The sequence below is a fragment of the Amblyomma americanum genome, chromosome 3, assembly GCF_052857255.1.
Source record: "Amblyomma americanum isolate KBUSLIRL-KWMA chromosome 3, ASM5285725v1, whole genome shotgun sequence".
Taxonomy (NCBI): domain Eukaryota; kingdom Metazoa; phylum Arthropoda; class Arachnida; order Ixodida; family Ixodidae; genus Amblyomma; species Amblyomma americanum.
Window position 1 is genome coordinate 77,538,424 of NC_135499.1, and position 25,673 is coordinate 77,564,096.

The 25,673-nt window shown below is 46.4% G+C and overlaps 1 protein-coding gene across 1 annotated transcript in view; it reads left to right on the forward strand.

The window, feature by feature from the left end:
- The window catches only part of LOC144123083 (uncharacterized), a 155,994-nt gene that overhangs the window by 12,270 nt on the left and 118,051 nt on the right, over positions 1 to 25,673 (forward strand). The window contains exon 2 of the mRNA XM_077655985.1: positions 24,747 to 24,894. Within this exon, the coding sequence (XP_077512111.1) occupies positions 24,750 to 24,894 (145 nt within the window). The 5' untranslated portion in view covers positions 24,747 to 24,749. The remainder of the gene's footprint in view (positions 1 to 24,746; positions 24,895 to 25,673) is intronic.

Genomic DNA, 25,673 nt, shown 5'->3' on the forward strand with positions numbered 1-25,673 from the left:
GCGCAGTGAGCTATTTGACGTGAAAGCGCTGTCTTCAGTGCGGTCATGCTTGTATCATACCTGTAAAAGTCACGAAATTTGCGCCGTTTTTTTAGCACATTGAAATTTATCACTGCAATGGACTAGTATCCCAGGCTGCGGAACCATAACTATGATGTAACGAATATTAGTAAAGCATATAATTTCCTTAATGTCACGAAGGGCAGTCCTGATATTTCAGTTCATTAAATTAAGTGCATGGCCAGCTTTAATGCTTGCATAATCTGTTCATCCGTGTAAGATTTGAACAAAACATAACGCCAAGCCGCATTTAACATCATCAGCACAAATATAGTATCTGCATCCAAGTAATGCGCTGCCTCCATATTTGTCCATTTTCAACTAAACCGCATATAATTGGATTTTGAAAAATTTCATTTCATTTACCACTTGTTGCACCATGACCTTACACGATTAATGTCTGTTTTAGCTCAGCAGGATCGGCCTGGGCGGATATATTACCGTATAATACATAAGCGTCAAGGCGAACCTGTTGTGTCAGATGATGTTAGTGCATAAGTCATTTATGTAAATTAGAGATAGAAGTAGTAAGAACTGAGCCACGGGATCCTGCAGACGTTATAGATAATAAGTTCGACTCAGAGCCGTTGACGAAGACTTTCTGGGAGCGATAGGTTAAATATTGTTCAATCCATTTGAGAATTGAGGGAGGTAGATCAAGGCATGAAACTTTAAAAACCCGAAGAGAATGAGGTACGGTATTTCAAGATTTTTTAAATCGCACAAAACACTGTCAAATAGCATGCCGGAGTGAAAGTAAGAAAATTTGTCATGGGAGAATCCCAAAAGTTTAGTGACTCATAGAAATGCCTGCTCTGAAACAACAGCAGCTCATATAGGCAAGGGAATTTGGTATATAATTCGAGACAGGACAGTGACGACCCGCTTTGCGCCCCGCCAGAAGATTCGCTGTTTTCACAGGGAAAAAAATATTTTTACACCGTGGCTGTTTTTCATTATAAGAGCAACAAAATGTTTCCAAACACCTGTTAAATATGACGATCAACCCGGCTACGATTGTTGCACAAGCCTTTAAAGGGGCTCTGAAACACATTCGGGGGAGCACACATCAACTGTCTTAACGACTGCACTGTGCTGTCATGAAAAGCGACCCAAATAATACACTTCTATACGGAGCAGAGAACCCAGAATCAAGCGTGAAAGTTGGCGAGCCCTTCACGGCTATTTTTCATTCGGGCACCCTCCTCAGTCGCTTGCATCTTGGCATACAAGTTGAGAGATGGCTAATGGTTACATTCTTTCAGACTTCAGACAGCCACCGTAGCCGTGACCAATAAGCCGTGTAGTACTGGCGGGTCAGGAAGCTCCCCCCCGGAGGTGGGACCAGCGAAAGAGAGCCAACCTTCGAGCTTACAAAAAGTGACAAGAGGAGGGGGAAAGAAGTGAAGGCGATGAATGAAGTTCAAATTTTAACTACAGACAGCTCAGTTACAAAGCGAATTCAAAAAGTTCTGCCTGGACAATATTCCTGAAGAGACGTGCTTTAACATCACAGGCATACCGCAAGTTTATTAGAGTTCCTGCCAGAGCCCCTTCAAAATAAATCGTGGAATCAAATTTAAGCTAGAGACCGAGCTGGGCTTTAAAACAGTGAATAATTTAATCACTCGGATCTTAGCTGACTAATATTGTGGAAGCAGGAAAACGGAATGAAAATTACTTTTGAACCAGTTGGCTTCCTCTCCATCGTTAGTAATGTAGCCTAATTGAGATGGTTCTGATAGGACGGCATTTAAGATTCATCATTGCCGCTGGGCTTAGCAAACTTCGGAAGCTCTTTTGGGTTTTATCTGACTTTGAACCCTAGCGCCGTTCAAAACGTAAGCTTAGTGCATTTTGTTTGTACTTAATTGCACCATAATTACTGCAATATCTCGAATAGTGCCCGTCATTACTCCAATATCTCATCGGTTTGAAGTCTTAGGAGGGAGGAGGAGAAGAAGGAAGAAGAGGAAAGACATGGAGGTTAACTAAAAGAATAATAAGAACAATAAGTCTTAGAGGTCTGGAAAGAAGGGGGACCATTTACTAGTTAACTGTTGAAATTCTTTGCAAAACCATTATTTGGAACTTCAACTAATCCAGAAGATCTTAGAGGGTATATGCTTGTGAAGAAGTTCCAAAGGTCGTCAACATGATTCGAAACAATCCTGTGTATAAATTCGGAAACTAAACATCCATTTACTGCGATATAAGGGAACACTTTCCTTTATCAAACACGTACACTCTCTTCGGAAGTTGCAAAAGCGCCGTCATGAGCGCTGATGCCCAGGTACAACACAGATTGAATGGACCAAGTTGGGTTCGTTAGAGAATAGCTTGTCAAGTTTGGTAGCACTGTCACCATATTGGCCTCATGGCAAGTCTAAAGGCCATTCTCGCCATGGCCTTCGGAATGGCCATGGCAAGTATGAAGGCCATTCGTGTTTGTGAAGTTGGTGAATTCAAGGAAGAGGGCGAGTTGCATGACCCCAAAGGAGCGTTGTCAATCCATCGGGCTTATGTCATGTTGAAATAAGCACTTATAGAAAGCCAGAATTAAGGTTCTGTTTTATGTTAGACGGAGTTGTCAGGGGTGCGCGGCTGCAATCACTAAGGCTGAGATCGAAACGCTAACTGCCGTATTCACAAACAACCCTCCACTCGACGCTGCGCCTCCACTCCTGGGAGTGGAGGAGAGCGCTCATCCTCGGACCGAAGAGCAGTCGCGCCTCTTGAACACACTTCGGTAATTCCTCCATCGAGGAGCTGGCCGAGAAGCCCTCCTCCACTCCGGTGCTTTCGATGACGAGAAAGAAACTCCTGATGACGAGAGTATTGTAAATTCATGCATATAGAACAACCACTATTTGATTATATAGAAGTCATTTGTCTATTTTAGCGGTAAACTGCAATGTGAAAACAAATAAAATGCTTATTTTGGGTTTTCTCTATAAAAAAACGTGTACTTTTTGAACAAATAACCAGTTTTCTTTAACTGTCTGGCAACCGCAGCAGTCGCAGCTGGCCGGCGCGGCATTTTTGTTACGGTCCCTCTTTCCTTTTTCCGCTTGCTCGCCGCATGTTCTCGTCCGTTTGCTGTGCTCCTGACTCGCTTCGTGCAGCTTTGTTGCAGTGTCTGTCGCGTGTTCGACTATTCGTGTCGGTGTGTGTACGTGTTTTTGTGTCTGCCCTTCCTTTTCTTTTTGGTTGCACAATGTCCGATCTCGACATTTCGGACTTCAGCACGACACCATCGGCATCCGCTTCGGACGCTTCCCAGCGCGCCAAAAAACAACCCGCAGGTCCGCGGTTCAGCTTCACCGAAGATGAACGCCACGTGTTTAGAAACATTATGGTGAAGTATCGTGACGTGATAGAGAACAAACGAACGGACAATAACTTGAAAAAGGCAAAGGACGAAGCCTGGTCTCAGCTATGCGAAGAATACAATAGCTTGGCCGGCACACGCACTGTGTGTGTAGCACAGTTACGAAAACTGTGGGACATTATGAAGTCCCGGTCTGAAGAAGCGAGGGAAATCTTTCGGACAGGTGAGCGAAATAGATTTCTATTCAAAAACTGTCCAATATATTTTCCTGCATGTTCGCACGTTTCATCTTCTGACATCATTTTAATCCTAACAATTTGGCATTATTTCTTATTAATGCGAGAAAAATATTATAAGGTTACGTCACGTCAGGAAAACGTTTCCGCAAATTCTGTCCGCACGATTATGTACTTCTGTGGAGATAAATATGCAAAAGTTTGAGTTAGGCAGTGCGCGAGTAGATCTTGAAGTGGGAAAAGCTTGGTTGATGAATTGTAATTAGTTAAGTGAATTGATATAATGAAATAAAAACTGCTGTGTTTGAAGATTTTGTGTGACCGATTCGATGAAAAACGATGCAAATGCACGACAAGGCTTACTTAGTGTAAAAACCAAATTTAAAAAATGAAAAGCAAGTAATAACAAAATAAATTAAATGAAACAAAAAAGTTTCAAATAAAAATAAAAAATAAAAATGAACTGAGGGAGAAAGAGAGAAAAAGGGAAGGCTTTCGCATTTCCGTCCTTAAGCAGACGTAAGTGAAATCTTCTAATTTTTCTTATTGTGAAAAATCTCCGTACTACTTTTGAGCAAAATATTACTGGTGCGTGCTGTACTGGTTAGCGATTTTGTTTGTGTTTCTTCTCAAGCATTGCGTGCTGCGCACAGAATGCACTTCACCTGAGTGCGTTTAACTGCACGGACGGTGCTGTAGCAGATGCACAATTAAGAATTTTGGTGCACGTGGTAGCACTCTTGAATGCCGGCCAATGAGTCCGGCAACAGAACTGGTTGGTGTAGTCGCTGACCATATGGGGACAAGACTGCCAAATTCATTTGACAGCGACGGGGCCCATGTCAGCGAGACAGTGCTGTCCCTGCCACCTGCTACACTACTGGATGCCATGGTGAACGGCAACGAACCAAGCCAAGACGACTTTTCCAGTAAGGCTGCCCTCTTTAAATACTAGTCACAACTGCCACGGCTAGTTTTCCTTGTACATGAAGTACAAAACCTGCACCTGGGCTGAGAAAGATTTTGTCGAGAGGGCTATTGATTAATTTTAACTGCAAGGGATTCTTTAACGCCTGCTTACATGCCGCAGTGCACGGGTGTTTACACAACTCGTTGCACTTATCGATATGGGGGGGGGGGGGGGGGCAGCATTCGAGGTTCAATACGCAACTGGTGCTCGGGTATCGAGCGGCACTGCAGCAGACGTTGGTTATTTTCTGCTCATTGTATGTGCATGTGCTCAGGCAAGCAGGGCCACATGTTTATTACTACTTCTTGGCGGGCTCATACTGGATCCATTTTTCCCCATGTCACATATATGTTGAGAAGTTTGGTTTTAGATGTCTACAATAGTCGTGACCATGAAAAGCATTTGTTTTTGGTTCCCCGTTATTGTCTGAATGACCTCAGTTTATGGTCTTATTTGTTCTTTGCATGTCATATGACAGTAGTATGTATTTGTGTATAAGAGCCCACCAATTTTGTTATAGCATTGCAGAGTTCTCATGAAGGTATTGTATATGTATGCATGTTTTTGCAGGTGAGGTTCCTGCACCTGTCTCAAGGCAGGCAGCACCGTCACCATGGCTGAACAGCCGACCAATAACTGAAAATGCACTTCCTGTTCACGAAGTGTGCCTCACTGCAGACAGACCAACAGTGGTCGTGACAAGTCAGAGCCTCTCTGAAGACATCGCACTAACCCAAACTGCTCGCATGAGGGCAGGTCGTCCTCGTGTTGCTGCGGTGGAGCGGACACTGGCTCCTGAAGTAGCAGCCAGAATCAAGGCTATTGAAGCTGAGGACCGGCGCAAGGAAGAGTTGCATCAACTGGACCTACAACTCCGCAGGAGCCAGATGGCCGAGCAGCGGCTCAAAAACAAAATGCAGCGCAAGCTGCTTTCTCTTGATTTTGAGGTCAGGAAACAGCAGTCGGAAGCAGTGAAGGGCAAATGGAGAAATAAAATTAACTTGTACCTATTTGTCTCGGAACACTTCTGTGTACAATTACCAACACTGTCCTCACTCTGATGCAGTCTTACAGTGTTTGCTCGTTCCTTCAGTTTATTAAAAACAATGTTCTTTATTTAACACACTGCACTTGTATAAACAAGACAAGGAAATATAATATGGAAAGGATCAAGCAGTAAAATAGGGAGGTAGCCTAAAAGCAGATAAAAGAAAATCCGTCATTGGCAGAAATTGGAAGGTGCCATAATAGTTCACGAGGAGAGTGACAAAATACCAGTTGTGAAGGGTGTCACACAGGGAGACACGTTCTCTCCAGTACTATTCGCCACGTGCTTTCAGGATATTTTCAGAGAACTGGAGAGGAAACAACTGTGGGTGAAATCGAATGCGAATGCGTTAATAATCTCTGATTTTTAAAAAAAATATTTCACTGCTAAGTAGCTGAGAACAAACTTCCAAACATGATCGAAGACAAGCAAAGGAAGCGGAATGGTGGGTGTAAAAATGAATATTGAGATCTTCGGAACGGAACAGCCGAAGAGAGGCAGTAAAGCATTAAAGCTGTAAGGTAAATGCACCTATTTAGAGCATAGTGACCACAGTCTGCACCACATGTTTAAACTAACTAGGAGAATAAGAATGATGGTGCAGCGCATTTGGCAGGCACTCTCTAGCCATGAATGACAGTTTACTAGCATTCCTCAACAGCCATATCTTGTGGGGAAATCCTATAACCTATGGGGCCGATATAGTGCAGCGAACTACGGAACGAAAAATGATAGAAGTAGCGGTTAAAGTGCAGAATGAATGAGTGTATAAATGCGGGTTGGTAATATCCAAGCTGAAATCAAGAAGAAATAGGCAGGGAATGTAATGTGAATTCAAGATAAATGTCGGGCTAATGGTAACAGAATGAATCCTAAAAGAAGGTAAGCAAAGCAAAAGGCGGCAGAAAGTACGGTGGGCTGATGAGATTAGGAATTCTGCAAGAATAAGGTAGCCGCAGCTGGCACAGGACCGGGTTGATTGGAAAGATGCAGGAGAGGCCTTCGTCCTCCTGTGGACGAAGTTCAGCTGATGATGACATAACATGCTATAAGAGAACTAAGTTCAAAGAAATAGACAAAAACACTGCAAATGCCATAAAAATAGCGGTTCTCTAACACTAGAAAAGTATAGTGTACATTTTCGGAGAAGGTAATTGGGACACCTAACGGAACGATCTGACTATAAGCGCCCCACCCGAACACGAGAGCCATTCACTGTGTCGGCACAAAGATGCGGTGGCACATGAAGCTGCTGTGGTCGTACGCTGGGCCGTGGCTGCTGGATAACGGGGAGGGCCACAGCAGGCGGCTCTGGGTCCTTCCGTAGAACGGCGAGATTATGAGGAGCGCCGCAAGCAGTTATTATTACTGCTAAGCGCTCAGGGCGGTTTTGGGTGCGCATATCTAGGCATGGGAAGCGGCGCTTCCTAACTCCAAAAGCCCTCTCCACACTATTTCTCGTTTTGATATGGGCCGTCTGATACCTGCGTGAAAGATGAGCAGTTTGAAGCAAACATTTGTATAGATGTGCTAAACTGAAGAGCACAGCAGTCTGAGCATTACTTTTTCAATGGCCCCTCTGCAGCTAATAATGAGGCTGTAATTACATTTGCCTGCCTCGGGAAGTAGCAAGATAGCTTCAGGGGCATTGCCCGTCAACTGGTGGCAAATGTATACTAAATCTCAATGTCGAATTCTTGTTGAATTTGAATGGAAAAATGGGAAAATCATGAAAAAATTATGTGTTTCGGTAACAAATAAAAATGAAGACTCCACTCTTTGATGTAAAGCGTTTACGGTGTAATACAGCAACAAAAGAAGATGAAATTCCTACATTTGTGCTGCCTTCAATCAAAGAAACTATGGTGCTACGTTTCCTCTTGTTGCTACCTGCCCTCTGCGGTATTTGGCGGGTTGGCATCTGCCAGAGGTGTCATTAAAATTGACATGCAGAGATAACCTGCGTCTCCCAGCAGCATCCCGGGAACCTGCTTTGTCTCGTAGAGGACCCGTGCACGGCTGTTGTCAAAAATTCTGCTGTAATGAACTGATCCATGCCAGCCGATGGCGAAGTCATGAAATTCATGTCTTGGCGCCGTAATTGCCTCAGGATAAAATATTATGTCTGTGTCGTGAAGATATTCTCAGTCAATGAAAATAAATTTTTTTTCCTACATGTCAGATCACTCTACTCTTCAGCAATTAATATATATTTATATAGCCTAGGTTCTATGTTTTACAGGCAACAAGAGCCAGGAAAATTAGCACTTTCATTGAAATGGTGCAAGTTGTTTACTTGCAATGCGAGTGAAAAGTTGGTGCATCGTGTAACAGGAACGCTAGGTAACATTCATGGTATTTATTTATTTTTACCCTCAGGGTCATACAGGGATTTCAGAAGGGTGCAGGAAGATTGAAATGAATAGAAAAAAAAACGAGAATCGCATTTAATTTTTACATTTAGCACTGCAAAGAGGTAATAACGAAAGCTACGGCACCCTCACCTCACTTCGGAGAGGTCAGAGGCTTACGAAAATTCACAAAGCACCACTGACTGGGTCGTCTGAGGTCGTAGCCCTTTACTTCAACACTCATTTTGGCTTATCTTCTGGTACCGAAGGCCACATAGCTCCTGTTTTCCTCATTTTTACTTTCTGTCGTCTTTCAAAATTGCAACATTCCTTCGGGCTTAGGGTACCTCCCCTCCGTTTCGTTTTCTTTATTTTTTTTCTCTTATAGTGCGGCCTCAGCGACTAAACCAGCGGCAGGCGCAACATTGCGACTGCAAAGAAAAAACCGTTCTTAGGTTTTTTTCTTCGTGCTTTCTTCACATTTTAAATAGTGGAGCAGGTCATGCTCGCTCAACTTAAGGTTTATGGGGGTTTAACATCCCAAAGCGACTCAGGCTATGAGAGACGCCGTAGTGAAGGGCGCCAGGAATTGGGGTTCTTTAACGTGCACTGACATCGCACAATACACATCGCCTCCATCGAAATTCGACCGCTGCGCGGGATCGAACCCGCGTCTTTCGGGCTGGCAGCCGAGCGCAATAACCACCGCGGCGGCGCTCGCTCAACTTAATATATATATATATATATATATATATATATATATATATATATATATATATATATATATATATATATATATATATATATATATATATATATATATATATATATATATATATATATATATATATATTAGGAAGCCTACAGCCACCGAAACCGAGGTGCAAGGGGAATGTTTCTTTTTTTTAATTTGTAATGCCAATCAATTGCTTAAAGAAAATTACTTAAAAAGCAGCAGAACAAACAACCATATATATATATATATATATATATATATATATATATATATATATATATATATATATATATATATATATATATATATATATATACACAACAGTGCCTTCATTACAAGAGCTGCCAACCACGCCACTGAAAAATTTCAATTCTATATTCCCAAGCCATTAGGTTTAAACGGATCTGCTCACGTCCAGAAGACTTCAAAGAAAATTCTAACCATATCCGGGAGGTTCTGAGGGACCAATGCTATCCGGCCTCTATTATTGATGATGCCATTAGGAAAGCGGAAGCAAAAAATCGTAATGAAATGTTTGGGGATTCCCCATCAGCAACCGCAAATGAGCACTGCTCTAATCTCGTCTTACCCATCGCAAACAACCTTCCTAATGCCAACAAAATTCTAAGAAAAACATTTCAACATAATCGAACAAAACGATCGCCTGTCAAAAATTTTGCCAACAGTTCCACGGGTTGCCTACAGACGACCAAAAAAACCTACAAAATTACATAGTTCACTCTACTGCCAATAAGGGAAAGCCTGTGGGTTGCCTACCTTGCAGGAAGAATCGACGTCAAGTTTGCCAGCACATGCGGACAACAACACTAGCTCTAAGCACACACTATAACTGCAAACACTCCATCCGTGAAAACTTTAATTGTGACAGTAGTAACGTAGTATACATGCTCGAGTGTGGCGATTATCAGATGCAATACATTAGACAAACCGAGAGTTCTTTCCGAATTAGATTCAACAACCACCGCGCGCACACCAGATGTCTTCGTCTCCTCCCCCTGTCGAAACACCTTTCCCAGGAAAGTCACGAGTTTCACAAACTAAAATATACGCTGCTGCAGAGCGGCTTCGAAAATATCCGTGAGCGTGAGCAACGAGAATCATACTTTATATGTGAGATTAATACTGTGCAGGCCGGTATGAATGAGAACCCTGGCACTCTCTCCACACTTCAGACGTCAGAGTCCTAGCCCTACTGAAATTCACAGCATCTCGACTGCATCGCCTGAGGTCATGTCAATTTGCGTGCTTGCTTCAACATGCCGCCCTTCTCCTCCCCCTGCCATTCTTTCATGCTCATGACCAGAGAAAACAGTTGTGACAGCAAAGCGTTGTCGCGTAGCGAGCTTCGCAGGTTTCGGGCGCCAGTTTTTCGAGCAAGCTGAATGTTCTTCTCCCCGCGGCGCGACTGTTGCTGTCTTTGTGCTCGCTGCTGTGGAAGGAGCCATTAGAGAGAATCACTCCGCGATATTTGCCAGAGACGTTTTCCCTCTGACTCTTTGTAAGCAGGCGTTGTGCGACCCCCTCCCCGGCTTTGTTCGAATGTTTAGTCTTCCAAGGCCGTGTCCGAGTCACCAGAGCGGGCGCGCGGACCTTCTGTGGTTTCGAGGAGTCTCGCGAAGTGATTGCTACGGGCAGCACACTGCCCGGCGAACCAGATGCGTCGGAGACGAGCCGCAAGGGTTGTGAGCGCGAACGGCGGCGGGTCGCGTGGTGCACCGACTGAGAGGAACGGCTGCGGTCCTGCTGCTCGGTACCTTTGCTCGCAAGATGTTGCGCGCCCCTTGGTATGACTGACTGCGTTATTATTTACTGTTAGACGTTTTGTATCAGACTATTCAATTTAAATGATGTTTCGGACCCATTCTAAATAAATCAAGTTAATTCATGTTAGCCATCGACACCTGCTGGTCAACTTCTTCGAGGCGGCGGAGCCACCTTTCCGTCCCGACGTACGCTTCGTTGCAAGTGGTGGAGGTGCGGGGTAGCGACGACCCCGCTCTACTGGAAATGCGCCCCAACCTTAGAAGTGAGCCAATTCAGACGTCAGCAAACTTGGCTACAAAGACGAGCCCTCAATCGGGACCGTCCATCGCCCCGCTGGTATTCAAGGGAACACAGGAGGAGTCTGCTGCGGAATGGCTGACCTGCTACGAACACGTTGCATCGTTGAACTCCTGGGACAGCGACACTAAGGTAAAGTTCCTTTACCTTGCTCTTGACGAGGACGCGTAGAAGCGGTACACAACACAACTACTTACCGGTGCGCCAAGTTCGTGGAGTGATTGGGCGGCGAAGCTCAAGGCCTGCTTCAGCAGCCGCCACGCTGCGGGGATCGCCTATCTCCGGCTACAGAATCGCATGCAGCTTCCTTCAGAATCCCCAGAGCAGTACTTCTAAGATGTGATGCAGCTGTACGCTAGGGTCCACCCAAAGATGCCGGAAGAGGACCGATTGCGTCATTTGCTGCGGGGCCTCCAATCAGCCACTATGGAGAAAATGATAATTTCCAACCCGACCACCTGCGCAGACTTCTAACAAATACTGCAGCGTCTCAGTCAGGCCACGCTAATGGGTCTTGCTTCTCGGGTTCTATCGGCCCCAGCGAGCACCAACTACCTGCCGACGGGTGCCTGGAATGCGAACATCCCTGCAACACCCAGCAGCGCTACCACCGAGCCTGTTCCTGCGCCTGGGCAGCCCCACCGACTTCCCACCTGCTGCATCCTACCGTCAGCAACAAAGGCTCGAAGGTGAGCAAGATTTCAAGGCGATCGCCGCATCTCTTGAGTCATTATCCGGACGCCTAAAGGCAATTGAAGGAGAAATATTTCGCAACCATGTGCTACGGCCGCCGAGAACGATGCGTGCCGACGACGGACGACCGCGATGCCACTACTGCAACCGAAACGGCGACATTTCTCGACAGTGTCGCCAGCGATAGAGACGAAGACCGCGAGCAAAGATATGTACGGGACGAGCAAGCTCCCAACTTGGGAAACGGGCACGGCAGGGCCTGGGATGTCAGCCCTGCCGACCTGTGTGCGTGATGAGCGAAAACCAGCTCCTCACAGTGCAAGTCGAGGCAAATATCTCGAAGGCCACCCTTATCATTGACACAGGCGTCTCCGTAAACATAATGTCTTCTAAATTCGCTCCTAAAATTTGTTCAGAAGTCAAACCAACTGAGAGCACTGCCTTCGTCAAAGGAATCGGCGGAGACTTGTTGTCACCGGCGGGAGAAACACAAATACTACTTAAATTCGGATCAGCCAAATTCATCGCAAAATTCATCGTTCTCAAGGACTGCCCGTACGAATTGTTGTGTGGGCTCCCATTTTGCCGGCAGACACACTTGCTCATTGACTTTCGCCAAAAAGAACTAAAGATTGGGAGTGACGTATACCGGCTGCAACTCGACGCTGGCGTGCAATCGCCGGCAAACATTGTCACGGCACGACGTGAGGCCCAAGTTCGCATCGAGCCTTGTACAGAAGCCATTTTGAGGATACGCGTACCGAGAAATGGAATTCAACTCGTCGAGCCGAACTCAACCCTTAGGAATGGACTGCAGGTTGCGCGGACCGTCATGAACGTGGTCGGTGGGATTGGAATTGTCCGTGTTGCTAGTGCTACCTTGTCGGCGATAGTGGTGCATCGCGAGACGAAAATTGGCTGGGCCACATCCCTACATGAGGCGCAACTTTGACTCGCCGTGCCGCACGACCCTTCCACGAAGGAGGACTTCGACGTCGGGACTGCGCCACACCGGACGCCATCTGAGAGGGGCGAGCTCTTGTCCCTTATTCGTAAATTCAGTCATCTGCTTACCGGCGAGCACAACCCTATTCAACGCAATCACGTGGCGGAGCATACTATCGACGCGGGAAATTCGGCACCCATTCGTCAGCACCCGTACCGCCACTCACCCTTCGAGAGAGAAGTAATTAAAACGCAAGTAGAAGAAATGCTTCATGGTGGAGCGATCAGAGAGTCACACAGCCCTTGGTCATCGCCCGTCGTTCTCGTAAAGAAGCCGCAGTGAGGCTGGCGTTCCTGCGTCGATTTCCGAAGAGTTAACGCGGTGGCCAAGAAAGATGTGCACCCACTGCCGCGGTTCGATGACATCTTGGATCTGCTGCAAGGGTCTCAATATTTCACAACGCTCGACCTCACCTCAAGGAAATTGGCAGGTAGGAATCTGGAAAGAGAACAAGCCGAAGACAGCATTTGCATGCGGCTCTGGTCTATACGAGTTTAATGTCGTTCTTTTCGGCCTCTGCAACGCCCCCGCGAACTTCCAGAGCATGATAAACAATGTTTTGAGCGGCCTTCTCTGGAGGGTGTGTGGCTTACTTGGATGACATTGCCATTTTTTCAAAGACCATGGAATAGCACCTAGAGGACTTAGAGAGGGTGCTAAGCGCTCTTGATGAAGCCAACCTGCGTCTGAAACCTGAAAAATGTAGCTTTGCTCACGAAGAAGTTAGATATCTCGGGCACGTGCTGACTGGCGACAACATCAGGCCAGATCCGGAGAAAATAGCTGCGATTGAAAAGCTCCCAGCTCCGAAAAACAAGAAAGGTGTACCAAGTTTCCTGGGAATCTGCAATTATTATCGGCGTTTCATCAAAGACTTCTCCCTAATCTCCCGACCTTTGACTAATCTGACAAGAAAAAAAGTTTCTTTTGAGTGGGACACTGCATGCGAGGCGGCAATGCTGACGCTCAAAGAAAAACTAACTACAACGACAATTCTGCGTCAATTCCAGCCAGGCAAACCCATCGAAATCCATACGGATGCCTGCGACTATTGTATTGGTGCTGTGCTGGTGCAGAAAGACGACGGCATGGAACATGTCATCGCATACGCCAGTCGTCATCTAAACAACGCCGAGGCTAATTAAAGCACCACAGAAAAGGAATGCGTGGCTATTGTGTACGCCGGTAAGCAGTTCCGGCCGTACATCTTTAGAGGCAACTTCACCGTGGTCACTGATAAGGCCAGCCTCGCACGGCTGATGCACGTCAAAAATCCGAACGGACGCCTCATGCGATGGTCCCTGCTTTTACAGGAGATAGACATGACCCTATAACACCGCCCCGGTTTGATGAACGCCTATGCCGACACCCTTTCTCTCCTGCCACACGAGCCGGCACTGGTCAGTGAAGTCAACTTTACACCGCTGCTTGTGCTCGGTCGCGTGGATATAGGTGGGAAGCAGAGGGAAGACCCTTGGATGAAAGAGATGATGCAACATCTCGAGAACCCGAATGCACCCGTTGCCAGAACGCTGAAAAGAACGGCCCGGTGCTTTCGGAAAATTGATGGTGTATTGCACAGGCGGGCAAAGGGATACCAGGAAGACGACGACGCACTGGTCGTACCAAAAGGCTTGCGGACGGAGGTATTAAGGAGCTGCCATGACGATCTCACGGCAGGACACCTCGGAGTCAAGCGCACATGGGAGACGGTACGGAGGCGCTACTTCTGGCCTAAGATGTGCGCACAGGTGACAAACTATGTGCTCTCTTGCCCCGATTGCCAGACGCGGAAAGCCCTACCTGGCAGACCAGTCGGATTTCTCCAACCTATACCGCCGGTGGGAAGGCTATTTCAGCAAGTGGGAATGGATTTTTTGGGGCCGTTTAAAAAGAGTAACACCGGGAACCGCTACATCCTACTGATCCAGTAATATACGTTGTGGGGCTAGTTGGTTCCTATTCAGACTTCTTTTATGCGCACAGAAAGACGACACAAAACGGCAAGGTAGACAGGACGGAGCGCATGACCTATTACCACACGAAGTGGGTTGAAGCAGTAGCATGCCCGGCAGCCACAGCTGCTGAAGCCGCGCAGGGCTTTGTGCCAGAGATCGTCCAACGCCACGGAGCTCCAGACCGCATCATTACGGACCGCGGACAGCACTTTGTCGCTTCCGTAATTGAGGAGATATTTAAAGCCATGGGTACGGACCACGCCAAAACAACGGCCTACCACCCACAAACCAACGGCTTGTGCGAACGTTTCAACCGCACGCTCGCCGACATGCTCAGCATGTATGTCTATTCTCACCACAGGGTCTGGGACGAATTCCTGCCTTATGTACTTTTCGCCTATAATTCATCGCAGCACGAAACGACAGGCTTTTCTCTATTTTACCTTCTGCACGGACAAGAGCCAACACTTCCTGTTGAGGTAGCCCTGGGCTTCACACACAATAACGGGGGCGGAATGGATGCTCACAAAGTTTTACACCGACCTCGTGTATCTATGGACGCCTTCTCGAGCGAAAGGAAAGACCACCAAACTGCTCCACCGGTACCACGGGCCGTTCCGTCTGCTTCTGAAAGTATCCGAGAACAACTGGGAGGTCGCGAGACGTCGTCAATGTTGAACGTCTGAAGCTCTGCCATACTCGTCTTGGTTCCGATGAGGACGCCGACGACAAGTCAGCGAAAAGTGATTGTGGTGTGGATGGTGTGCATGAGTTAGGAGGCAGTGTTCTCCGCGAAGCCGAAACGGGCGGCGGCGTCGACAGTGACGAACAACGATCACGCAACCTCCTGTGAAAGTGCGACTGAGGCATACTGCTACTCCGAGTCGGCACATCAGAGTCGACGCATAAGAGGCACATCAGGGATTGCGCATGCGCGACCTCACACTGAAACCAAGACAACGAGGACTGATTACGATAGCGAGACTGAGATCTACTACAGTGCGGACGAAAGTGTGGACTGATCACCTATGACTGTTCTCCCGAACCCATTTTGTGTCCTTTGTGTGAGCGTGTACGTGTGAACGTTTTAAGCGTGCCATATAATATTTGACTGCGTTGCCAATATTTTCATGTTTGTACGTATTTTCTCTATCTTGCTGCCTGTAATTTGTTTGACCTGATATTAAGTAATTCCCATCTACGTGCATTGTATAGTATTCCGCACGTATTTTATTGGGTTTAGTATTCTTGTACCTTCATCTGAAGCTGACCCTATTCCATTTTCGAATTCTGTACTGAGTTATTGGCATCATTTTGTTGAGTTTAATTTCTGCAGACGGAACTGTAATCGAGTGGGAGACACTCTTTTTTTGTAGGAGGGTGGTGTCGCGTAGCGAGCTTCGCAGGTTTCCTGCGCCAGTTTCGTGCGCCAGTCTCGAAAGCCCATAGCCTAGCGTGAAACCTGGAACTCTTAACGCATCCTTAAACCTGTTGAAAATAACTATAGATCATTGCGAAGAGGTCTTGGCATCGGTTAGTCGTGAGGAGAGACGGGCTCGTCACAACATGATACTTCCAACAATAGAGAGAGACGAGCTTGAGTTCTTCCAGTCCAGCAAAACCACGCAAATCTGGGCTAAAAAATGCAAAAAATTCTCGCGAGATAACGTTCAGCTTGATGAGAGAAGAGGGTGTGGCGTGGCATCACAATCACAAAAGGATACAATGCAGCCTGACTATACTCATAGGCCTCCAAGAAATCATCCAACCTTATTAAATCAAACATTGGATGGTTCAGAACTTCAGGAGAATATTATTAACCTTTCAGGTGCTCGTCTAAACAAAGAGGGAAATCAGTCTTGTCACGCGGACTGAAATTCTGTCCAAATACAGGCCGCTATAATGAATAACAATTAATGAAGGATCTCGACAACTTTTCTCGAAGTTTGAGACTCCGGGAATACTTCTCCGACAAGTCTAACAAAAACTGTAACTCATTCCCTCCTTCCCAGGAACAATGGACACTAACATCTGGCAGAGATAAGCATCTGGACATGTATATAAAAGCACTACAGCGGGACATCATTCAAGCTTTCGAGACACATAGACCAGGACCACCGAACCTTTCAAGAGAGGAACGTAACGCGTTAGAATCACTCAGCAAACGAACGGGTATCTTCATTAAACTCGCTGACAAAGGAGGCTGCATAGTAATTCTAGGCAAAGTACATCCGGGAGGGATATCGTCAGCTCAACAACTCCAATTTTTATAGGTTACTCCCATCATAACCCATCGATGAGCACCGGAAAATCGTAGCAGAAACCTTAAAGCAACTTACAGATGAAGGCGAGTTACCATAACGAATAAGTAAAGCACTGACGGCATTACATGCTTCTCCAGGCCGCTTCTACATGCTCCCAAAAATACACAAACAAAATCATCCGGGTCGACCGATAGTTTTTGGCATTGGCACATTCACAGAACCGATCTCCAGCTACATTGATTCTCTCATCAAGCATATCCCTCCCAAACATACATTTTACATTCGTGACACTAATAACTTCTTGAAAGAGCTACCTGAATTTACCGCTCCACAGGCTGCCTTTTTAGTTACCCTTGATGTAGTGTCTCTGTACACCAACATACCGCATGATGATGGCATCCGAGCTCTGGTCGCATCATATAGCAAACACAAAAGCGCTGATGCTCTTAGCCAAAATACCATCGCTGCACATACTAATCTGGTCCTTAAACTCATCTCTTTCGAAATTCAACAACTCACTTTACCTACAAACGAGTGGTACCACTATGGGAACGAAAATTGCGCCAAACTATGCCAACATATATATGTATAGCATTGAATCGGAGTTCCTCCGCTCATACCAAACAAAAACGGCTTTTTACAAACTCCTCCTAGACGACCTATTCATGGCATGGACGAAAACCGAGGACCAGCTCCTCCAGTTTATTTTGAGAATTTAACAACAAACCTCTGTTTCACACACACGTACTCCACCAGTCAAATTCATTTCTTGGACGTCTCAATTCGAATAAAGAAGACTATCTTAATCACAAGTGTCTATAGAAAGCCCACGGATAGGCAACAGTACCTTCATTAAAAGATCTGCCGCGCACGCCACTGCGAAACTTAAATTCTATATTCCCAAGCCACCAGATTCAAACGGATCTGCTCACGACCAGAAGACTTCAAATAAAATTCTAACCGTATGCGGGAGGTTCTGAGAGACCAATGCTATCCGGCCTCTATTATTGATGATGCCATTAGGAAAGCGGACGCAAAAAATCGTAACGAAATGTTTGGGGATCCCCATCAGCAACCGCAAATGAACACCGCTCCAAGCTCGTCTTAACCTTCGCAAACAACCTTCCTAATGTCAACAAAATTAAACAAAAAACATTTCGACATAATCGAACAAAACGATCGATTGTCAGAAATTTTTCCAACCATTCGACGGGTTACCTACAGACGACCAAAAAGCCTACAAAATTACGTAGTTCACTGTGCTGTTAATAAGGGAAAGCCTGTGTGTTGCCTACCTTGCAGGAAGAATCGATGTCAAGTTTGCCAGCACATGCGGACAGCAACATAACTCAAAGCACACACTCTAACTTCAAACACTCCATTCGTGTAAATTTTAATTGTGACAGTAGTAACGTGGTATACATGCTCTAGTGTGGCGATTGTCAGATGCAATACATTGGCCAAAACGAGAATTCCGAATTATATTCAACAACCACCGCGCGCACACCAGATCTCTTCCTCTCCTCCCCGTGTTGAAACACCTTTCCCAGGAAGGTCACGAGTTTCACAAACTAAAGGTTACGCTGCTTCAGAGCGGCTTCCAAAATGCCCGTGAGCGTGAGCAAAGAGAATCATACTTTATATATAAGTTTAATTCCGTGCAGGCCGGTATGAATGAGAACCGTGGTACTCTCTCCACATTTCAGAGGTCAGAGTCCTAGCCCTACTGAAATTCACAGCACCCTGACTGCATCGCCTGAGGTTATGCCAATTTTCGTGCTTGCTTCCACATGCCGCCCTTCTCCTCCCCCTGCCATTCTTTCATGCTCATGACCAGACAAAACAGTTGTGACAGCAAAACATATTGCCTATTCCCCTCTCAGCTTTTTATATTTTTTATAAATTTTATTTTTCTTTATTTATTTTTTCCTGCTTTGCAGATAGTAGAACGTGGTGCTTGATATAGGGCAGTATAACGGACACTTGGGCGATTTCGCGCCTTCGTTCCCAGTTTTCTTTCTGTTACTCTCCTTTCTCTCAATTTATAGGAAGGAACCCCTTTTTTTTTCTCCGCGACGGAACGCGGGGCGGAGGCGCCCATCTGACGCGAGGCAGCGCGGAGACATTAGAGAGTTTTAGTTTCACGTACGTAGAGGGTTCACGTACGCAAACGTGAGAAGTCTACGTAGCGTGCACGCAGGTGGTTTGAAACCCTTATAGTTACACGTATGCGAAACACGCTGCGCGTTACGCCTAGCGCTATCTACTAAGAAACACAGACACTGGTTGTAGCCAAAATCATCCAAGACAAGTCATTAAGCGAAGCCATTCATAGCGAGACCGTTGCTATGACTACGACCAACGCTACTTCTTCAGGCTTAGCAGCTGAAAAATCGCCCTTCTGTCTGAAAAACAAAAGCTATTTGTCGCTTGAAACCTTATGCGAGGGTAAGAATGGGCAAATCGAAAGCGAATACAGCAGTTTAGAACACCATATCGCCTCGAGGGATTAGCGACGAAGCTGTTATCGCCGTGAAGCGGCGGGCAGGGTGCCGCCATGTTTGTCAACGCTATGTACGCAAGCAACGCAAAGACCGCACCGTAAAAATCCGAATCTCACGTACGTACGTGAGACTCGCTCATACCCTTTGCGTTCTGCGCATGCGCACTGGTCGCCCGTAAGAGCTCTACGTACGTGAAGCCTCTACGTACGTGAAACTAAAACTCTCTATTTGCGCTTTGCGGCGCCCGGCTGCGGGGATCAGGTTTCTGGCGGCGTTTGGCCGGCCGCACCACCGTCGTAACTTACATTCTAACTGCTAACAGCCGCAGCCGTGGGGAGTGCATCGCGCTCTGATGCATATGCGCGCAGTGTTGTTTTCGCCTTCTCAGCTCTTTTCTTGCTGTTTGATATTTTCTTTCCTTGTGTTCGAACCTCTCTCTTCCGCCGAAGGAAGCTTCCCCCAATAATAATTCTTGTCGGCGTCCCCCCCCCCCCCTTTTTTTTTCTTGAGGACAACTCACCCTTCTCAGCCCCCGCTGTCTCTAACCTGCGCTTTCTATTCCCCCTTTTTTCTTTCTTTCGTTTTTTGTATGTTGATTTGAGTACCCTCCCCCTTTCCCTCAGTCGAAGGGAGGAGTCTGGTCGCTCGCTGTTAGTCTCTTGTGTGATCAGGTAGTTTGCTCAAAGGAGAGCGTTTTTCTCCCCTCCACGTGCATTCGGTGCTCCTAAAACACTGACCTTTGTGTTCACAATCATCTTACCCTGATGAAGAACGGTCCAGCGTTCGGAACTGTTGGTAAACAAGTTTCTTCAAGTGTACTTCAACTCTTTTCTTATGATATCAGCAGTCGAGGAAGTTTTTCATCGCAGCATATATATATATATATATATATATATATATATATATATATATATATATATATATATATATATATATATATATATATATATATATATATATATATATATATATATATATATATATATATATATATATATATATAAACGGGCCCCTCATTTACTTTACCTTTTCTGCTAATAGCTTAACGAGGGTCTCGGTTCTGGCAGTCTTGATGCCACAGGTTGCTTAAGAGGGCTCTTGCACAGTTTCTGCCCTCGCCGTTAGATGACGTTCTACGTCACACTCGCGGTATAACAGGACGTGCTACGTCCACCGCTATGGTCGAGGGTGGCGCTGGTGAACACTCTCAAGGTTCGCTTACACGCAGTAAACATAAATACCCACGAAAGCAGCAGATTGGACAGCCGTCGCCGTAGCTCAGTTGGTTAGAGCACCGGACGCGATATTCGGAGGTCTTGGGCTCGGATCCCACCGGCGGCATGGTTGTTTTTCTGCTGCTTTATAAGTAATTTTCTTTAAACCGATTGATTGGCACTGCAAAAAAAAAAGATTAAAAACATTCCCCTATGCCTCTTGGTTTCCGTGACTCTTGGCTTCCTTTATATGTTTGTCAAACAAGCCCCTCATTTTCCTTTACCTTGTCTGCTAATAGCTTAACGGGGGTCTCGGTTCTGGCAGTCTTGTTGCCATAGGTAGCATAAGAGGGCTCTAGCACAGTTTCCGCCTTCGCCGTTAGATGACGTTCTACGTCACACTTGCGGTATAACAGGACGTGCTACGTCCACCGCTATGGTAGACGGTGGCGCTGGTGAACACTCTCAAGGTTCGCTTACAAGCAGTAAACATAAATACCCACGAAAGCAGCAGATTGGACAGCCGTCGCCGTAGCTCAGTTGGTAAGAGCACCGGACGCGATATTCGGAGGTCGTGGGTTCGGATCCCACCGGCGGCATGGTTGTTTTTTCTGCTGCTTTATAAGTAATTTTCTTTACACCGATTGATTGGCACTGCAAAAAAAAAGATTAAAAACATTCCCCTATGCCCCTTGGTTTCCGTGACTGTTGGCTTCCTTTATATGTTTGTCAAACGAGCCCCTCATTTTCCTTTACCTTGTCTGCTAATAGCTTAACGGGGGTCTCGGTGCTGGCATTCTTGTTGCCATAGGTAGCATAAGAGGGCTCTCGCACACTTTCCGCCCTCGCCGTTAGATGACGTTCTACGTCACACTCGCGGCATAACAGGACGTGCTACGTCCACCGCTATGGTCGAGGGTGGCGCTGGTGAACACTCTCAAGGTTCGCTTACACGCAGTAAACATAAATACCCACGAAAGCAGCAGATTAGACAGCTGTCGCCGTAGCTCAGTTGGTAAGAGTACCGGACGCGATATTCGGAGGTCTTGGGTTCAGATCCCACCGGCGGCATGGTTGTTTTTTCTGCTGCTTTATAAGTAATTTTCTTTCAACCGATTGATTGGCACTGCAAAAAAAAAAAGATTAAAAACATTCCCCTATGCCCCTTTGTTTCCGTGACTGTTGGCTTCCTTTATATGTTTGTCAATCGAGCCCCTCATTTTCCCTTACCTTGTCTGCTAATCGCTTAACGGGGGTCTCGGTTCTGGCAGTCTTGTAGCCATAGGTAGCATAAGAGGGCTCTCGCACCGTTTCGCCCTCGCCGTTAGATGACGTTCTACGTCACACTCGCGGTATAACAGGACGTGCTACGTCCACCGCTATGGTCGAGGGTGGCGCTGGTAAACACTCTCAAGGTTCGCTTACACGCAGTAAACATAAATACCCACGAAAGCAGCAGATTGGACAGCCGTCGCCGTAGCTCAGTTGGTAAGAGCACCGGACGCGATATTCGGAGGTCGTGGGTTCGGATCCCACCGGCGGCATGGTTGTTTTTTCTGCTGCTTTATAAGTAATTTTCTTTAAACCGATTGATTGGCACTGCAAAAAAAAGATTAAAAACATTCCCGTATGCCCCTTGGTTTCCGTGACTGTTGGCTTCCTTAATATATATATATATATATATATATATATATATATATATATATATATATATATATATATATATATATATATATATATATACACGATACTCGACACATCAACAAAACTACAATCAAATAGGAGCGGGAAGGGAGGACAGACATGGCCACCGAGGACGGAGCAGCCAGGCAACGATGGGAACCTGGCCCGCAAAAACTTTGACTATGTTCTTCGCTGTGTCAGCCTGTTAAGAACGGTGACAGCATGTCTGGTTATTATCAACGGAGACGGCAAGTGTCACCTGCTGGCAGCCAGCAAATCGCTTTCTACTGGGTGCCTCCGAGAAACTCGATGGTTATCGCTCCCAGGCCGGCCCTCAAGGACTACACGGACAGGACCCAGGTGTCAGCTGGTTCCAAAATACCGAGCTTTGCCCGGTCGGAGTGTGAGGCCCGAAAGAGCGGAGGCCTGAAGCATGAGCACCACCGGACCTTTTCCGAAGTCTCCGACGCCACTGCGACGAGCAAGCGGCCGTTATCTTCCCCAATCGCCGCGACTTTGTCGGGGAACAAGAGGGCCTCGTTTCCGGTGGCTCTTCAGGTACCGAGCCGAGCACCGCGGTGGGCTGGAGGTCATCGTCCCCAACCATCGCAAGCATTTTTAAGTTCTATTGATCGCTTTTAGTAGCTCCTCCCGACCTTGCGTTCTGGGCTTGTGCGTCGGTTGTCATCTGATAAAGAACAGGTGTCGGCTGCGCGAGGGAACCTTCAGCTGGCCAGAGGACATTACTCCGACGGCAACCTCCTCTATCCCAGTCTCAACATGGGGCGTGTCCGTATGTGCGGTGGTGTGAGTTTGTGCTAACGAGTGAAAGTTTCAGGCCACTTTCACCCCAGAGAGGGCGTCGTCAACCTGGGGAATTTAGGGAAGAGGAAAGCTAAAAAACTCCACAGCGAGTGCGGTGAAAAAGAATCCCCACTTCTGGTCCTCATGCTTGTAAAAATGTCAATAAACCTACTGTACAGTTTCCTTCTTCACGGAGCCCGACAACGTCCTTCGGAGCCGGGACCTGCGGTGCTGAACGAGTCAGCCTACTCAAGAGCCCCTCCATCTCCAACTCTGGTGGCACCGCTGGGGATGAAGCCCGATCTCCAGCACCATATTATTGACCCAATGCCGGCATGCGCTATATTTAATAGTAGTTGAATATATTTTCTCATTTCTGACCGAAAACGTGTCACCTGTGAGCGAAAATGATAATCGTTTAAATTGCTAGAACATTAGCCGTTTGTGAAGCACAGAATTTATCCAGGGCACTAACTGTTACATTACTCTCTTCAAGGAATTATTAAGTAGCCCAAATCCCCGCGGTCGCGAATTCGTGAAAATGCAGAACCTTAATTCAGCTGATAAATGAAAAGAAATGCCTTTCACGTCAGCAAACAGAACAAGGAATGTTGAGCAGTGAAGCGAGTGGAAGAAATTTAAGTTGACACAAATTCTTCCGCATTTCTTAAGAAACGGCTTAAAAGCAATGTGGAAATATGAGCAGTGAATCCAGTTCATACTTTCGCATAATCTTACGCATGCGTACCTCCTGGGTGCTTCATGTACCTGGGCAACATTGCTCGTTGTTTGGAACACGCAAATGTCCGCGGTCATTCGTCTACCTCATGCAGGCGGCCAGGCCCTCACTTATCGTATTACCTACGTCGTCATCAGGTGGCGCGCACGGTCACAACGGAAGGCAGCCAAACGCCTTGAAACACCCTGTTCAAGGAGCATTATAAAATTTCTGAAGACCACATCCGCGCGTCTTCATTCAACTTCGCCATACATCTTTTCTGCCAACACAACTGCCGGGCCCAACTTCTTTACCCATGACTTTCCACCAGGGCACCTCACTTACAAAAAGAAAATCAACACAAACCGCATCATCGAACACCTCCAGAGATTTGGACTTCAGCAGATGTACTGCGTAATAGAGATTTCGCCCGGATTTTACTCATCTAAGAGCAGGCATTAAATGGTAGTAGTGATTTATTACTGCTAGAATTAAAGAAGAACGAAAGGCACAGCTAGCAGTGGAAATTGCAATCTAATATCTTACGCCACCTGGCAGCGGGCCGGGAAAATTATGGGACAAGGAGAGGAGAGCAAGCAGATGTATACATGGAAACGATAGTGAGAAAGCACTGGGAAGAGTTTTATACACTATTCACAGTATATACAAGATATAAAAAGCGGAACTATAGAAGATATCCTGGATTTAAAATGAGAACGCCAGAAACGCGTGCAGCAACAACGTACAGATATGCATTCCTGACAAATAATTAATAGACATAAGCATATTAATTCAGAAACTGTCAATGACCTGTTTATGCATTAAGTCACCATTCCTTCGACATTTTCGGGGACCATCTACCGTTGTTCGCTCGCTGTATCATTAGGGTATACACCTGTAATTTTTTGTCAGTCTACCTAGATTTCTCCTAGGAGCAGCAATGGAGAATCTTGAATAACGCACTTAAACAAGCCAGTGCGAATTTCCGCGGCTGTTAAGCTTCTAAAAAGGACTTTTCGGGTATTCCCGCTGCGCGAAACGTACTTTAATGTGGAGAATAATGAACTTGCACTTTACCCTTCTTACAGGCAATGGCTGCGTGGACGGGGGCCATTGGATCGCTGTTGGTGTTCTTGGCTTCAGCGTCTGCTGGGTTCAGTCCTAATAACCCTTTCACCCGTCCGCTTCCGCCCGATCCTTCAACGATACTCTGGAGAATTCGAGAAAGAGCCTGTGGTACTTGCACTGCTCTCGTATAGCATACGCATATATAGCCGAGTCGATTTATAAGCGGCGCAGTTACAACGAACACTCGCTTACTATGAACGTTGGCGGCGCTACCTTGAAAACAGGAATTAAGGAACTGCATTGCGTCTTTGATGCAACGAACGACTGCGAGAGCAAAACTCGGTTAGAGGGAATTACGAGGCGCTCTAAATTCTGCTAACAACTCCAAAAAATCGCGCTCCCTGCAAACGTAGAGACATAAAAGTGTTTTGCAAGCTTCCGTGACACTCCTGTCCCCCTTCCAGAAGAGCGTGGCCACTGTAAAAGAGCATCAGAACGTCAACGATGAAATTAACGGCAAAGCGGCACCGACGGACTCCAGTGTCAATCTGAGCTCGCAAGTATGTCAGTTAGTATCATGTGGAAGTGCAAGCGAGGTGCGCGCGAATGGAGGGCAGCATTTAAAGCGGTAGTCCAGGCGGCCGGTCGGTGATAATAAAATTGCGGCAACCTAGGAACATTGAGTCCCAGTTAAAAATATGCCTTATTGGCACATTTGGTCATGTTTCATGCGCTGCCCAATCGGTTCTCCGACTTTTGCACTGCTACCAGTCGAAACGGCGCGCATACAACAGGCAATGCAAATAAAACGTTCTGCGCGCATATGCGTTGCACCAGCACCGTCAGTGCATGTGCGCAACTTACTTTCTCGAGGATTGTATACGCAGGGGCCGGAATACTAGCAGTTGCCATGAGCGGTGATATCGTCCTTGAATCAGCTGAGTGTT